Source organism: Oryzias latipes, chromosome 6 (genome assembly GCF_053564925.1).
Source record: "Oryzias latipes strain Hd-rR chromosome 6, Olatipes_Hd-rR_3.1".
In the NCBI taxonomy this organism is placed as follows: domain Eukaryota; kingdom Metazoa; phylum Chordata; class Actinopteri; order Beloniformes; family Adrianichthyidae; genus Oryzias; species Oryzias latipes.
In genome coordinates, this window is record NC_136242.1 from 24,106,854 (window position 1) to 24,121,558 (window position 14,705).

Genomic DNA, 14,705 nt, shown 5'->3' on the forward strand with positions numbered 1-14,705 from the left:
CAAAGGTGAAGCCATAAAACCGTCCAGATCAGCTCTTCTTTCATTTTTCTGCTTTATATTGCTGATTATTATTGAAATGACAATAGACGGTTGGGCGGTTTTGTGCACTTTGACTCAACGTGGAGGGAAAAATCTTCAGCCTTTATCTTGATCTTTCATTAGCTGCAGTAATAGTTTTGTTTTAACATACAAACTAAAATGTATATGCAGTGATCCAGTTTACCAACATTCATTAGATTTGCTGTACTAATATTTTAACTTGTCACATGGTAGGATTTCAGCAATACTGGTTAAACGTAAATAACTTTGGACTTCTTCAACATGTGGAACCATTTATTGAGAGGTTCTGATCAGAGTATAAATCACACTACCAAGTCTTAATCTTAGGAAATAAAATGTATTTACAACAAAAGTTTCACATACATCAGTTTCCAAATAAAAACAGACAATAAATGATATAAATAAGTTCTATGGAAAATAAAACTTGTCTTACAAAAAATATATGCAATTTCTGTATACATTTTCTCACATTGGTGCTAATAACATCTATACTGTACAGTTTTGGTACATACAGTATCATTTACAGCCCTGTGTGAGTCAAACAGTCCAGTCTGAAAACATGTACTTCGCTCTGATTTGGGCGTCTTCCACACAGCACATCCCATCAGCTAAAACCGGGAACATCCGGATTTCAGCTCTGAAGAGCATCAAGTTGTTTTGAAAGTGGTTCATTTTTATGCTAAAGAGCCAGGATGGTTGGTTTTCAGATTGGTTAGTTCAGTACCTAAATTAGGTGCTTTAGAAGCAAAGCTAAGTAGTGCACAGGCACTGACACACAGGTCACATGACAATTCATATAAAGCCTACATACATCTGCTAACAAACGTGAAGTGAGCTACTCGCCTTACATTCTTCGGCCCCATTAAAATACTCTGGAGAACATCCTTGTTTCTCTGCGTCACAAACATGTGGCTGATGATGTCTAAAAGAAGGATGAACCTTCAGTGTTTTAACAAAGCCCTGGAGTAAGTTATACAGTAAAAAAACAAACAAACATTCATATCAAGAAGTCTTTCTGCGTCTGCTGTGTGTGAGTTTTCTGGGGCGGTTTTATTGAGTGCTGTGGCCCAGTGTCCTGTAGAGCTGTCGAAGGTTTCCCCGGCACAGAGTCCTTTGTTTTTGGTCCTTTAGAGGTCAAAAGGGATCCAGGTTTGGAGGAACTGTGATGGTGAGGTTTAGGTCTACTGTCCGTTAGGGACAGGGCCAAAGTTTGATGAGCGTCCATTGGTTCAAAGAGGTCAAAAGTGACAAAAGTCCGTGGGGGTTTCTGTTCACCGGCTTTCTTCTTTTCCTCTTTGCTGTTAAAGTCCTTCTCCTTCTTAACTTCTTTTTTAACCTGAAGGTTTGTGGGTTTGTGCGTCTTCCCGTCTTCTCTTGCTGGCTTGGCCTGCATACCCACGCTGCTGTCCTTTCCCTCCCTATGGCCGCTCTTCTCCGTCTTCCCTTGAAATGACTTGTGCTTGTGTGTGCAGGCGTCTAGCGCCTCCTCTTTTTCGAGTCGGGAATGAGGCGGCAGGCCTCCCCGGTCGTGGTCCTTCTCTTTCTTGGTGTGGTGCTGCGATTTCAAGTCCCACTTGTCCTCTTTATGGACTGGTGGGACGGTCTGAGAGGTTTTCTCTCTCGTCCTCTCTTCGTCCTCCTTTTTCTTTGTCTGCTGGGGCATCGGCGTGCCGTCTTCCTTTCCTCCCTCTGCTTTGACCTTTTCTCGTACTCTGTCCTTTTCCCTGTCTTTGCCCCGGTCTCTTTTGTCCCTGTCCTTACACCTATCTTTGTCCTTTTTTTCTTTCATTCTGATTTTTTCATCTTTTTCTCTTTTGCCCTTTTCCTTTTTGATATGCGGCGTGTTGGAAGGGCTTGTTGAACTATCTTTAGCTTTCTCTTTTAGACTGGGACCTGACAGAGGTGTCTTCTGCTGCCTCTCTTCCTCCACGTCATTCTCCTTCCTAACATACTGCAAAGACTTGAATGCAGGGCCGTCCTCTGTGCTGCCTTCAGGGACCTTCTGCAGCCTTTGATATGCGTCTACACCCCGCTCACTGCCTTCTTTCTCATTTTCCTCAACTTTGGAAACTGTCAGTGTGGAATAGTGTACTTCACATCTTTCATTGTTAGCGGAAAGTGGGGGATTTCCTGCTGACACCTCCTCACTTTCAATTCTGTCCTCCAGCTCTTCCTCCTTAAAAGTCTGTGTCCGATTTTTTAAGGGCAGCTCCTGCTTTTCCTCCAGGTCTTCCTCCTTAAGCTTTATACCTGTCTGTACAGCTAGGTCAATCTTTACCCTCTCTTCATGCTCATCTTCCTCGTCTTTGATATTGTGCGTTAAAACTCCAGGTGAAGACTTGTCCTCCTCCCTCCTTGCTTCCTCCTCCTCCTCCTCCTTGTTCTCGTGCTGGTGGTAGAGTTTGAGTCGGATATGCCAGGCCAGGCTGCAGACGGCAGACACCGTCTTGAACTGGTGGACGACTCCTCTGGGGATGAAGTAGATGTCGTCGTGGTACAGCTGGATGCGGGCATATCTGATGCCTTCTCTCCTCAGCTGGTTAAGCTTGGCATCGTCTATCCACTGCACACACTGTGGGGGAAAAGATGATGGTGAAAAGATGGACCAATGAGTGTTCAAAGAGCAGGGTGAGGTGCCAAGTTCACACCAAACAAGATGAGCGCGTCAAATCTGTGTCCACTGCCTCTCCTTTTCAACTGATCAAATTCTCTGCTGGACACTTGTCCACCACCAGGAGCTACAATCAAAGGTTTGTCCTCCTCATCACTACACGGGAAATCAGGTTTTTTTTATTTTGAGGAGCTCTACACAGGCGTTAGCAAGCGCACTGCCGGTGCAGGTACCAAAACTGTTCGGCCTGCAATAAGTGTTCGGGGGGCCTGTGACTGATGATGATGTCACTCTGTTTGATTGGATGTACGTTGGTCTGATGACATGTAAAATAGTGATTGGTCTGGATAAATTACAGTACAGCAGTAGTTGTAAACAAACAGTTGCAGTGTAGAGCAAGAGGATCTTCTAAACAAGCTTTTCTTGTTACGATTATTATTTAGTGCATGTTCGCTGATTGTTTTTTTTAAATCTGTGCGGCCAGTGGTTTATTCTTGGCGGAAGGAGCCGGAAGAAGGGTTAGGATAAGGCTAATACGTGGTAACAACATTTAGCCGTGGATGAACTTTAACTGGACTAACATCAGCCTTTATTTTGTCTGAACCCGACTGGTAACACAAATTCATATGATTGTTTGACAAATCTTCAAGGTTTTCACAAAATCACTTAACAAATCTGTTGAATAAAAAAAAAAAAAACAGGACCTGTCCATCCTCTCCATACACAAACCACCACAAACCTGCAGGCCAACAGGTGCACTAAATCAAATTCAGCCCTGATCACGTGACATAAATACCATGGCAGCTTCAGGACTCCACAGACTGGAGACTTTCATTGTAAACGTTGCACCCCTCTGTGATGCAGTGGAGTCAGTGGTCCAGTCCACAAACAACTTTTTCTTCTTCAAGCATTTGTGTTTAGCATGTAAATATTTCAAATATTGCAAACCAAAACTGTGCCTCTTAGAGGAATGAGAGAATGTTTGGGACTTTTCTCTCTATCAGGCGCAGCAGTTTGTGTACAACAGTTGGGTTTCTTTTGCTCTGGTTATTTCTGCAGCTTAGAAGGAAGTTGGTTCTAATTTAAACTGTGCTGTGGCTTTCTTTAAATACACATGCCTCTCTAACCATAGTTAAGCCGTTACTTAAAAATATGTGTTTTAGCCACTCATCTGTCTGCATGCGGCTTGGTCCAGATCAGGTGACATCAGAGAACGAAGACGATAGGCTACAAGCCCCAGTGACTCATTGATTTGAGAGTATCTGACTGTGATGATCAACACCTTTTTAAAAATGGGCATTATTTACTAATTATTTGTGCCTATTTTAAACATTTTACTTAATGCTGGCTTTAAAATAAGCACGCTTTTTTTCTTCTTTTAGAAACAGGACATAACTTGTGCCTATACCAAGCAGATCTTGCTACAATCAGAGAAGTGAGGCTACCTGAGACAGTGGGGGTTCGTGGAGGTCCAGCTGCAGCCTCATGACCACATCTGGGAAATCTCCAGCGTGAAAACACACCACATCTTTGGTGATCCGGGCGGGGGTGTCACTGCTGGGAGCAAAAAACAAACCAACTTTTAGTGATCTCAGTTGAAGAGGAGGTGAAAGAAAATAACCACCATGCAGACGTCTGGCTCTGTGGTGGCGTTCTTATGAGTTTTCAAAGTATGTAATGCTCTGCTTAAAGAGTAAAAAGATGTCTCTTGGTACTCACTCCTCTCCACAGCGCACTGCCTTCAGCACACCCACAGCAGCAGTAGTTTGTCTTTCGAAGCCTTGACCGATGTGGTCGGCGTGAGCTCTGGTGCGGTCCTCAAACAGCATTTCTCTGGGCTCACTGGCGCGGGGGAGATACTGCAGATTCTTGATCTCATTGGTAGACCTGAAATGAATGTGTTAATCACCGTTTAGCTTTCTGTAAGTCATTTAATTGAATGACAGTTTTAAGCAATCCACCTGAAACAAACTTGTCAAACCATCTAAAATCCTCCGAAGTATAATTTCTGTCCAAAATCCTTCAAAATAGTACATTTTTGTGAATGAAGAAATGCTGGCAGATTCCACTGATCACAGGACAAAAAGCAGCCAAAATGTGATGATGCAGACGGAGCTTAGTCAAAGCTGCTTCCACTAAAAGCAAAGCTTGTTGCAGAGAAGAGCCCTTCTTGAGTTTGTTGTGCACTGACCCCGGGGTCAACATCAACCACGCACCTTTTCCTTTTGAAGGGGGATTTTGGCATGTCCGCCATGGGAATCATCTGCTCCCCGGGTCTAACCCACATGATGGGCCCATCGTCACTCTCTGTAGGACTCTGCAGCCTCAGGCTGGAAAATGTTCCCCAGGGCAGAGTCCGCTGCACACGTGCAGAGAAACGTTAGCTTACATAATGACACACAGCAGCGGTTGTGTGCATGTACACAGACGGCTGCTCTTACCTCAAGGAACGGAGATTCCTCCAGCATCCTGATGAACTCTGGGAAGTAATCTCCAACTTCTTCATCCACAGCTCCAACCAGGCTGACCTGCCGCATAGCACCTGCACGGTACGTTCCCTGGGAGTATGTCCTCTTGACCTGCAGGAAGCAACACGGATGCCGTCAGGGTCGTTTTTACAGACCCACTCTGATGACAGGACTCTGCCCTGCTCTGTTCCATTCTGATGCATCCACTTATATCACTAGACCCATGAACGTCTTTGCTTTCCTCGTCTGAGCTTACATCTGGCTCAAAACCGTTTGGCTGGATAGCTCCAATATTGCTTGCCGTTTTTGTTACACAGAAAATTTCAGGTTAAGGTTGTGAGGGGCTGTAAGCTAGTGGGAGAGCAAGTAAACAGATGGGTGACGGGAAGTGGGGGTGGGGTTAGCTCTTATATGCCGACAGTCCCGCCCACAACTCAGAGGCAAATATCTAATAACTCCTGCCGCTCTGCAGAAACGATGTCGTAGAAAAGGTGTTTTAATTTAGGCTAAAAATGTCTAAAATTCTAAAAACAACAACACATTTTTCAAGCTGGGATCAATAAAGTATATTTGTCTATATCTTGTCTTATGTCAAAATCATAAATAAAAGACCACTAGAAACGCTGTTACAATAGATCAAAAGATGATCGGAGTGGGACTTTAAACATCATGTGCATCTTTTCGTTTTCTTTTTTTTCTTTTTTAAGCAAACTGGTCTAAAATGTGGGCTTTACAAAAAGAAAGCACACAATTTTGGCGAGCCCTGAACATTTTTCTTGGCCGCACGGACCCAGAAGGTTAGGATTGCGGTTTTGGCCAGGGTTAAACCACCAAATAGCTCCCGTTTCTGCAGCTCCCCACTCCTCCAGGATCAGTGATGGATGGATCAAACGTGGGGAACACAGGTCACCCACCTCGGTGCGTGACAGCTAATGGGACTGTGAGTTTAATTTTAAATATGTGCGGCCAACAACAAAATGCAACCTTGGACGCACTTCAAACACACGTGGGTAGCAGCAATGCGCATCGTGGCTGCATGTAGTACGTGTGGCCAACATGAATTTCCATCATTTTTGTGCTGGTAACACACGTAACATCAGCCTCACAAAAATCTGACCATTTTCAGAGGCACTATTAAAAATTCAAAGCAGAAACAAACCAAACATTTTTAAATTGATAAAACAGCATCTTCTATTAAACACGAGGCTACAACAAAACCTGAGGTGAGATTTTGCCCTTTGCTCATTATTTCTCTCTCAACCAGACAGACAGAAGTTCATCTGAATGTTTCACTGCACACAACAAACGGTGTATTCTGTACAACCAAAAATGTGTTTCATGACAGCAGACCAAAATGTGTCATTAGCATTTTGACCCTAAATTCAGCATTAAAACTCAGGCACAGACATAATAATTCAAGTCTCAATCAATCTGCATTATATTGACATTTTTTAGAGTTTATTTGGTGTCTGAAGATGTATCTCCATAAACAGGAACATACCGTAGTTAAGTTTATTTTAGTGATTCTGTTGAAAAAGAGACTATTAGAACACAGAGTGATACCATTGACAGTGTTTTTTAAACTTCTGATGATTATATTGGAAGAAAATGCTGCACATTAGACCAGTGTTTTTCAACCAGTGCGCCTCGGCACACTAGTGTGCCGTGGGAGATGGTCAAGTGTGCCGTGGAAAATTGCCCTCATTAATTGATCTAAAAACATTTCCCATCTCCAGGAAATCAGCTCTTTGTTCATCCAAACAGGTCCTGATAAAACACTGAGTAGTTAGGAATATGAAAGATCATGAAATACTTTTTTCTTTGTGTTTATTTGATTCTATTAAAGACATTTTTATAAGAATGACGGTAACGCGATTTAGCTGCAGCTATAACTGTTATCTGAAAAGTCCCGCAGCTTCTTGAAGGCTTAATCACATGTCATCAGTCTGACCAATCAGAAGTGTTTAAAGTATTCACTTCCTTGTTCCAATTTAGCTCATAACTCACTCAGTTCCAACAAAAATACCAGCTAAAGCTCGTCTTTAGCGGTGTAGCTTTCCACAGAATCCGGTATCAGACTGGAACAAGTGAACAAAACCATGAAGCTCAGAGACGCGAGTCTTTCTGCCTTTTTCTGGCAGTTTTAACACTACATCTCCCATGATGCATTGGCTTAAAGGGACGGGACAGCGCCTCAGCGTACAATGAGTCGTCCTTGTTACACGTCTTGAAACCACAACCAACATACAGTTTGTATGCAGGGCTCCAGACTGCGACCATTTGCTCGCATTTTGCGACCAAAATTTGAGACTGTGCGACTGAATTTTACATCCAGTCGCACATGCGCGACCAGTAAATTTGCCTCCCCCACCCTCCGTATTTTTTTATTCATTAAACGTGGAAGCGGCCCGTCAATGATCAATGAAATGAGCAATGAAATCATCAATGAGACGCGAGCCCACACGCACGCAGACAGACACACACACACTCGTGAGACTGGAGCACACGCGAGCGCACACTCGCATGTCATTGAGTGATGCCTGAGGCGGCCAATGCGTGTGAGAAGAATAGGGAAAGTCACTGCAAGTGGCTAAAATATGTGGAGGGGCGGGGCCTAGAGATAATCGAGTGCGCGTTAACGTCTGTGGGAAGGAAACGGAGACAAATCATCACAACCTGATATGTGCGTCTGAGCTATGAACAGCTAGCGAACTATTGATTCGTTCTTCCGACCTGCGGCTAGTATACCAGTGCCAGAGTGTACAGCAGGGGTCTCAAACTCGCGAAGCAAACCACGGCTCTCATGCACGGCTGTAACGACAGCACACCGCTCCCGCGGGAGATGGTCAGCTGAGGAGCATAAATGTCCCACACCTACATGCGTGACAGTTAACGGGGCTCGAACATAAACACGTGTGAGCGACATTATTCTAACGATTTAGTCTTAGACGCACTTAAAACACGTGTGGAAAATGCAACGATAGACGTGTTTGAGATGAACCAGCGCCCGGGAAGGGGGGGGGGGGGGGGGGGGGGGGGGGGGCATGAAGGCGAAGCTGCAACAGGAAGTTGGAGTTGTCCTTAACATTCAATTTAATAATTATGCCTCTCCCCCTAAGTATGATCTGTGATATTACATCTTTTATAATTATTTCAATGTTTTGTGATGTATGTAGCCTTTTTTAAATCAGTTGGTATTTTAAATTATTTTAATTGATCTGTGAACTACAAAAACCCATCAGGACGCATGTCCCATAATGCATTGTTTTGTAGTCTGTAGGGCAGCTTTCAGTCAGTTCAGTACTAAATTTCCAGCTGTGTTTGGTCAGGTTGGGGTCTTGCTTCCGCCCCTTTCTGGTGATATTTTGGTTTTGATTGACAGGTGATGTTAGAGCAAAAACAAAAATATGTCTCACACCAGGTGATCTGTGCAGCGTTACGTCCATCTGGGTGATCTCAAATTATTGTGCATCTTGGCTGCACGTATTTGGTGTCGCAAACATGAATTTCCATCCCCTAATGTTTACATACATTTAAGTATTGTTCTTAACTGTGAAATGACCGAAAGGTTATTACGGTAATCACTTGTTACTAAAAACTTTTTTTATTCTAAATTTATGGTATTTTGTTTACTATTTTTTCTGTCATGACAGCGATGCTGCCGTCAGTTTACCTTCTTGTTGCATCTTCAAAAGTGCAGAATAAAATCTGACACTGAATTTGAAAAAGCAGATTGTAATTTTTGCATCTATAATTAAAGTATTTATTTCCTTTATTTATTTTATTTAGTGTATTTATAATACAGTGGAAATTAGAAGATCTGGTTTGCATGTTGATTTACGGTATGCGCCCCTAAATTTTCAGGTTGTGCCCCTAAAATTTTCATTTAGGGGCCACAGTGCTCCTAGTGAAAAAAGTTAGTCTGGAGCCCTGGTATGTAACTTAAGTTTTATTACATCTTTTAGAAAAAACATCTGCAACTTTCTGCTTTTTCTGCCACAATTATCACAAAAATGCACGTCAGATTGCCCGGGGGGGGGGGGGGGGGGGGGGCTGTAGATCAAAACAGACTATGAGTTTCTGCTTTTTTTTTTTTTTTGGGATGCTGGTGTGCCGCGACATTTTTGTCAAGGTTAAAGTGTGCCGTGGCTCAAAAAAGGTTGAAAAACACTGCATTAGACAATTAAAATAGTACTTCAGACATTTTTAAGGAAATGTTGGACTACTGACAGGAATGAACCTGTGAAGTGCTCAATCCTTTTTACATGAATGACCCCGGTGTTGCAGTGTGGCACGCAGGTGATCGTAGTGTGGATCTGCTGAGATGTTATGGAAGCCGTTTGTCCCGACAGTCTCCAGGTATTTCCTGATCGACTTCTGACAGGTGACTTCCTTTGCCAATTTTTCACAAGAATGCCACGACCTTCAAACCAGTCCTGCACTAGAAGTGACATAAACGTCCTGCATTCATAAACACAGCAGAACAACGCCAGGAAATGAAACAGCTCCTCAACCAAAGTGGAAATAAAATTAGATTCTGTGGCTCTGCTCTTTCTTTAGATCGTGAAGAAAGTGTCTATGGGAGCTCGGACAGGCACCCATAAATTAAAAGAATTATTATTATTAAAAGACACAGACTGCTGAGCAAAATTAATATTTTCCATGTACTTTCAGTTTGTACTCAAAAATGCTACGTACACACCAAGCATTTGACGCCTGTTCTTAAATGCACGTTTAATTCCTTTCTTCAACAAAAACTTCACCAACGTATGCAAATAAATCTAGAGGTACTTAAGACTTACTTTGAAATAGGGCTGCACGATATGTGGGGGAAAAAAATTCGCAATTTGCAATATTAGTGATCGATATTTGGATGGCGATATAACTTGCGATACATGAACAAAAAGCAAAAAAAACGAAATACATTATTTCAATTTCACTGCTGCAGTTTAATTTAAATAAGAGTCAACATAACTTAAATTACACTCTAAATGACCCTCATCTAGGAGGCAAACATTAACATAAAAGGAGTCCATCAGACTGGTCAAATAAATGGATTTATTTGATTTGTTGAATACTTCAAGCTGCCATTAGGTTGTTTTAGCACATTTAACATCACAATTTATCGCAATTTTCGCCATCTTTTACGCTATGCGTATTGCACAGCTTAAAATCGCGATAACAATTAATTTGCTATTTATTGTGCAGTCCTGCTTTGAAATATGAAGTTTATACTTGTTTATTTGTCAAACATATTTTCCTGTTCTCAAACATCAGTTTAAAACGTGAATTCTTTTTTTTGCCTAAATCTCAATTGAATATTCTTATAATCTTTTATGAAGATAAACTTTGAAGGGAAACAGATGCCCAAACAATGGCCTCCTCCAATGACTATAGGTAGTAGAATCTGTTTCTGTTTTAACCATGATTTATGGTTTATGGAGTTTATATCTCAGACGCAAAAATATGCACAAGTCGCACTTTGGGGAGAAATGTATCTAAAAACATATGGGAACAAGAATGGACATAATAGTTATAGAATTTTTTTTTTAAATCAAAGGACTTCAAACTTTTCATCTAAGTTGGTTCAACTGGCCAGAAAGAAAAAAAATAAGTGAGCCAAAATTCTTTGATTTTAAAGAAATTTTGGTGCCAGAGGTTAAAGAAAAACAATTAGGATGGTTCGAGACGACAAACTAGCAATGGTCTATGACAGTGTTTCCCAACCCTGGTCCTCGGGGCATGTTTTCCATGTTGCCCTGGTCTGCACACCTGATTCAGCTCATCATCAGGCTCTGCAGAAGCCTGACGATGACGGCCATGAAAGGCAGGTGTGTTTGAGCAAGGCTGGATGGAAAAAATGCAGTACAGTGTGCCTCCAGGACCAAGGTTGGGAAACACTGGTCCACATTACATATTTCTATCAGAATCTCTACTGTTTCTACATCAACATGGGTGGGTTTATATTCAGAGCAACCAACATGGTACCATGTATCAGCAACCATTAAAGCCGCCTTTCTTCCTGCTTTGAACTTTAGCAGGTCACTCTGACCGTGTGGTCATGCTTAAATGCTTTGCTTATTTGGACTGATATTTACACAACCAGCAGTTTGAATCTGTGGTTATTATGAAACCGAGCTAACTTTGTTTTAGGTGCAAACAAGGAGTCAAAATAAAGCAACAAATATAAGAAACTGCTGTGAAGTTAACTACAAAAAAATAATGCTCCAGTCTTCCGCAAACAGTTTTTTGGACTGAAATAATTTAATACATAAAAAAAAAACTGAGTTAAAACTGATGTAATTTTGTCTCACAAAGGCTTATTCTTATAAACAATATGTTTTAAATTATATATTTTTATTTCCTTTTTAAAACAGAAAAATGCATTTTTTTATTTCATTTCAATGTGATCTCACTGATGTATGAATGGTTGTTTCTTATAAAATGTCCACATCTTTAAATTTCCCCATAAAGAATTAAAGCCACACGTTAAAAAACAAAGTATTTGAGACTGCAAGTAGAAAGTCAAAGAAAATCCGTTTTACTGTCACTGCACGGTAGAAAGAAAGCAACTTCAGCTTCTCTACGTACCAGTGTGGATTTCTACGTCTAAAAACAAACACTGTCACTCCAACTTTCACCTGGGTGTCCCATGAGGATTATTTTCAACCACAAACATCACAGCTTGAAGTTATAGAAGACAATCTCAAGATGCTTTGAAACTGGAGGAAATGTTGACACCCGAATGTGGTCAGAATAGCTCACGACAGCTGTGTGTGTGTGTGTGATGGTTACAAAAGCTCCTCTTTCTCCAACACTTCAATAAAGATTCTTTTCAAAAAGGTCTTACCTGAGAGTGAAAATTGGCCATGGTCGTCGTCTCAATGTCCTTCTTTCCAAGCACCTCCATCTTCACTGGGGCGTTGGGGAAGTTGTATGAAAAGTAATCCAGGAAGTCTGGAAGGTAGGATGCTGCTCCGTGGATGATTCCCATCACAAAGCACGCAGCCTGGGACTCGTCCTCGCTGAACGACAAGCTCACAAACTCCTCCGCGAAGCGCTCCAGCTCAGACGGAGACAAACAGGCGAGCTGGTCGTAGTAGGCGTGCACCACAGACGCCCCTCCGTTAGCCTGCTGCTCAACGTGGATTAGACGGCCGAACTCCAGCTCAGGCAGGACCGCCGTCGGGGTGCAGTGGAGCGGAGAGCTGTACTCCAGCTGATCTCTAACCATGGAGTGGATGGAACTGGAGGTAGAGGCAGTAACAGCAGGATCCTGCAGGTGTTGATGCGACACGCTGCTGCTGCCGATTAGACTGCCGCTGTTGTTCCCGTTGATTCGGCTAAACAGCTCCGGCAGGCCCAGTGACACCCCTGAACACACAGTCTGGCACGAGCGGTGGTACATTTTGGGCCGGCTGTGGCGCTCTCTGAATCGCTCCCCGTCTTTGTGCTTCTTTTTCTTCTTCTTCTTGAGTTTTTTCAGTAGCAGGTCTTCCTCTGAAACAGCTTTGAGCTTCTCCTTATCTGTCACACAGAAAAAGAGTTGTTTACAGCAAAACACAGCGTTGATTACCTTTTGATGGCTTCCTGAAAACCTTTTGATTTCACAAGAATTCATCTGCAACATTACAATTTTTGTTATTACCCAAAAAATTGTCTGCTTGAAGTCCCACTTCAATCATGTTTTGATCTATTGTAAAATCCTTCCCAGTGATCTTTTAATCATGATTCTGCCATTTTTAGCTAAAATAACATAAATAAATAATAAAAAGACACTTTCTAGGCCATAGATTGTGTCTGAATTCCTCACTACACAGTTCACTTTATAGTGCGTTCGCCTTTGTTGTTTTGTGTGCTGATCGATTTCACAATTCCAATTCAAGTGCCTTAGAAATCTCCCAGACGTCTGTGCAAAAAACCAGTGTGCATCGATGCTCACTAGATGGGGGACTATAGACCACAATGCACTGCGTTTGGACAATTGTAAAAAACAATCTGTAACTTTGTACATAACAACTACAAGCTTTTTCTAACGGCATTTTGTCATCTGATTTAATACGATTTGAATAAAGAAAATACTCAGGAACATAATTTTAAGCTTAATTTTCTTTTCATATCCCTTATCATGAATATAACGCCACAAGAACATGTTAAAAAACAATTTCATTGTAGTGGGTCTTTAAAAGCAATTACCACAAAGTTACATAAATTATTTCTTACATAAGTTATTTCTGTTTGTTTTGTGATATTTAAAAAAAAGTTATATAAAAACATTTCTAGCTTTTTTATTTTTTAAATAAATTAGTCTATAATCCTTTTTCTTACCTTTCTGAGGGAAAAGCACTTCTCCGTTTTCTCTGGTAATGTCGTGCACAGGTGGTAATAAGCTGTTGTTTTTCCATTCGTTCTTCTTTTCCTTCTTCCTCTGTCTGTCTTTCTCCTTCACGTGAGGATCTGAAAGGAGCAGCATGCAGAGCAGAGTGAGCTTCATTTCATCCATAACTGATGAACAAACATTTCCACGTGTGTATTTCCCACCATATGGGCCCATTAAAACACTGAGGCCTGTCAAAGCGTACCCCCCCCCCCCCCCCCCCCCGACACACACACAAAAACTCAAATATGTTGAAATAAATCCTTTAAATGGCAGCGTTGTTGTTTTAACAGCCCACATTAGTGTAGAACGGTGAAGTGAGCGGGAAGCAGGCTGTCCTACCTCTGGGTGGCATTTTAACGTCGCCGTTCTCCGTCTTTGTATGGCAGCTAGCGGGGCTGACTTTCTCTACGGCGGCTGTGGAGCTCCGCCGAGCGTCGCCGCTTTTCTCTTTCTCTTTCGGTCGTTTCTCTTTAGCCTTTTTCACTTTGGGAGGCGAGGCGAGAAAGTTGCTGATTTTGAAGATATTCCGCACCGGGGTAACTGGCATCCCAGCCGCGGTGGAGTGGCTGGTCTTGGCCGGGCCGAAACTCCATTTCGCTGGGCTTCCACAACTCTGCTTCCCGTTGCCGTTGTGTTTTTCCCCTGCGCAGACGTCTCCGTTGAGTTTCTTGTGCTTCAGGCCTTTCTCCTCCACGCGGATCTTCTTAGGGGGCGGCGGGAAAATGTCGCTGGAAGACTGAGGACGGCTTTCGGGCGGCCGTTTGGCTGTCAGGGGTTTAGGGGAATTTGTTTTGCTGTTCGCTGCGAAATGCATGGAGTCTACGGACTCGGCCATCTTGGAAGTTTCTATTTTTTACGGTCAGACGTAGCTGCGCGAGAGACAGGCCGGGGGCGGGGCTTCGGGGCTTACGTCAGACGCAGAGGCGGGGGGAAGGGGCAATAAACAAGACACTGCGGCGCTGTGATGATCATATAGCCGAGGAATGGAAAGACTTCTGCAGATGTGTTATTGATCATCTCCATAACGACTTTTCTCTAAAATGGAAAAGCATTTTATCTTTGCTTCTTTAATATGTCATAATGAATTTGTTGATCATATTTGCAAAATATTAACAAATGTAAATATAGTAAACGATTACCTGCTTTTGGACACCTTTATAAAAACGTTGTTTTCTATACATTTGAA

General features: G+C 42.4%; 1 protein-coding gene across 2 annotated transcripts; it reads right to left on the bottom strand.

The window, feature by feature from the left end:
* Window positions 1–312: 312 nt before the first annotated feature.
* On the bottom strand, window positions 313–14,402 carry LOC101171487 (lysine-specific demethylase RSBN1L). Of its 2 annotated transcripts, none has more exons than XM_023955388.2 (8): window positions 13,859–14,402; window positions 13,468–13,596; window positions 11,990–12,666; window positions 5,113–5,250; window positions 4,888–5,030; window positions 4,391–4,558; window positions 4,117–4,225; window positions 313–2,632 (listed from the first exon to the last, which is right to left on the bottom strand). In XM_023955388.2, exons 1-8 carry the CDS (start codon window positions 14,352–14,354, stop codon window positions 1,058–1,060), a joined length of 3,435 nt encoding a protein of 1,144 aa, XP_023811156.1. In that variant the 5' UTR covers window positions 14,355–14,402; the 3' UTR covers window positions 313–1,057. The 2 variants fall into 2 exon arrangements, with proteins under 2 accessions (XP_023811156.1, XP_023811155.1); XM_023955387.2 differs by having other exon boundaries at window positions 4,117–4,228; window positions 13,859–14,401.
* Between the last annotated feature and the right edge of the window lie 303 nt (window positions 14,403–14,705).

Bases quoted from the DNA above. Each gene is read 5' to 3' on its own strand.
- LOC101171487 (XM_023955387.2), bottom strand. From the start codon at position 14,354: ATGGCCGAGTCCGTAGACTCCATGCATTTCGCAGCGAACAGCAAAACA. The intron at 5,251-11,989 runs GTAAGACCTTTT...TGCTTCCTGCAG, and splicing joins TGGCCAATTTTCACTCTCAG to GTCAAGAGGACATACTCCCA. The intron at 4,559-4,887 runs GTGCGTGGTTGA...CATTCATTTCAG, and splicing joins TCCCCCTTCAAAAGGAAAAG to GTCTACCAATGAGATCAAGA.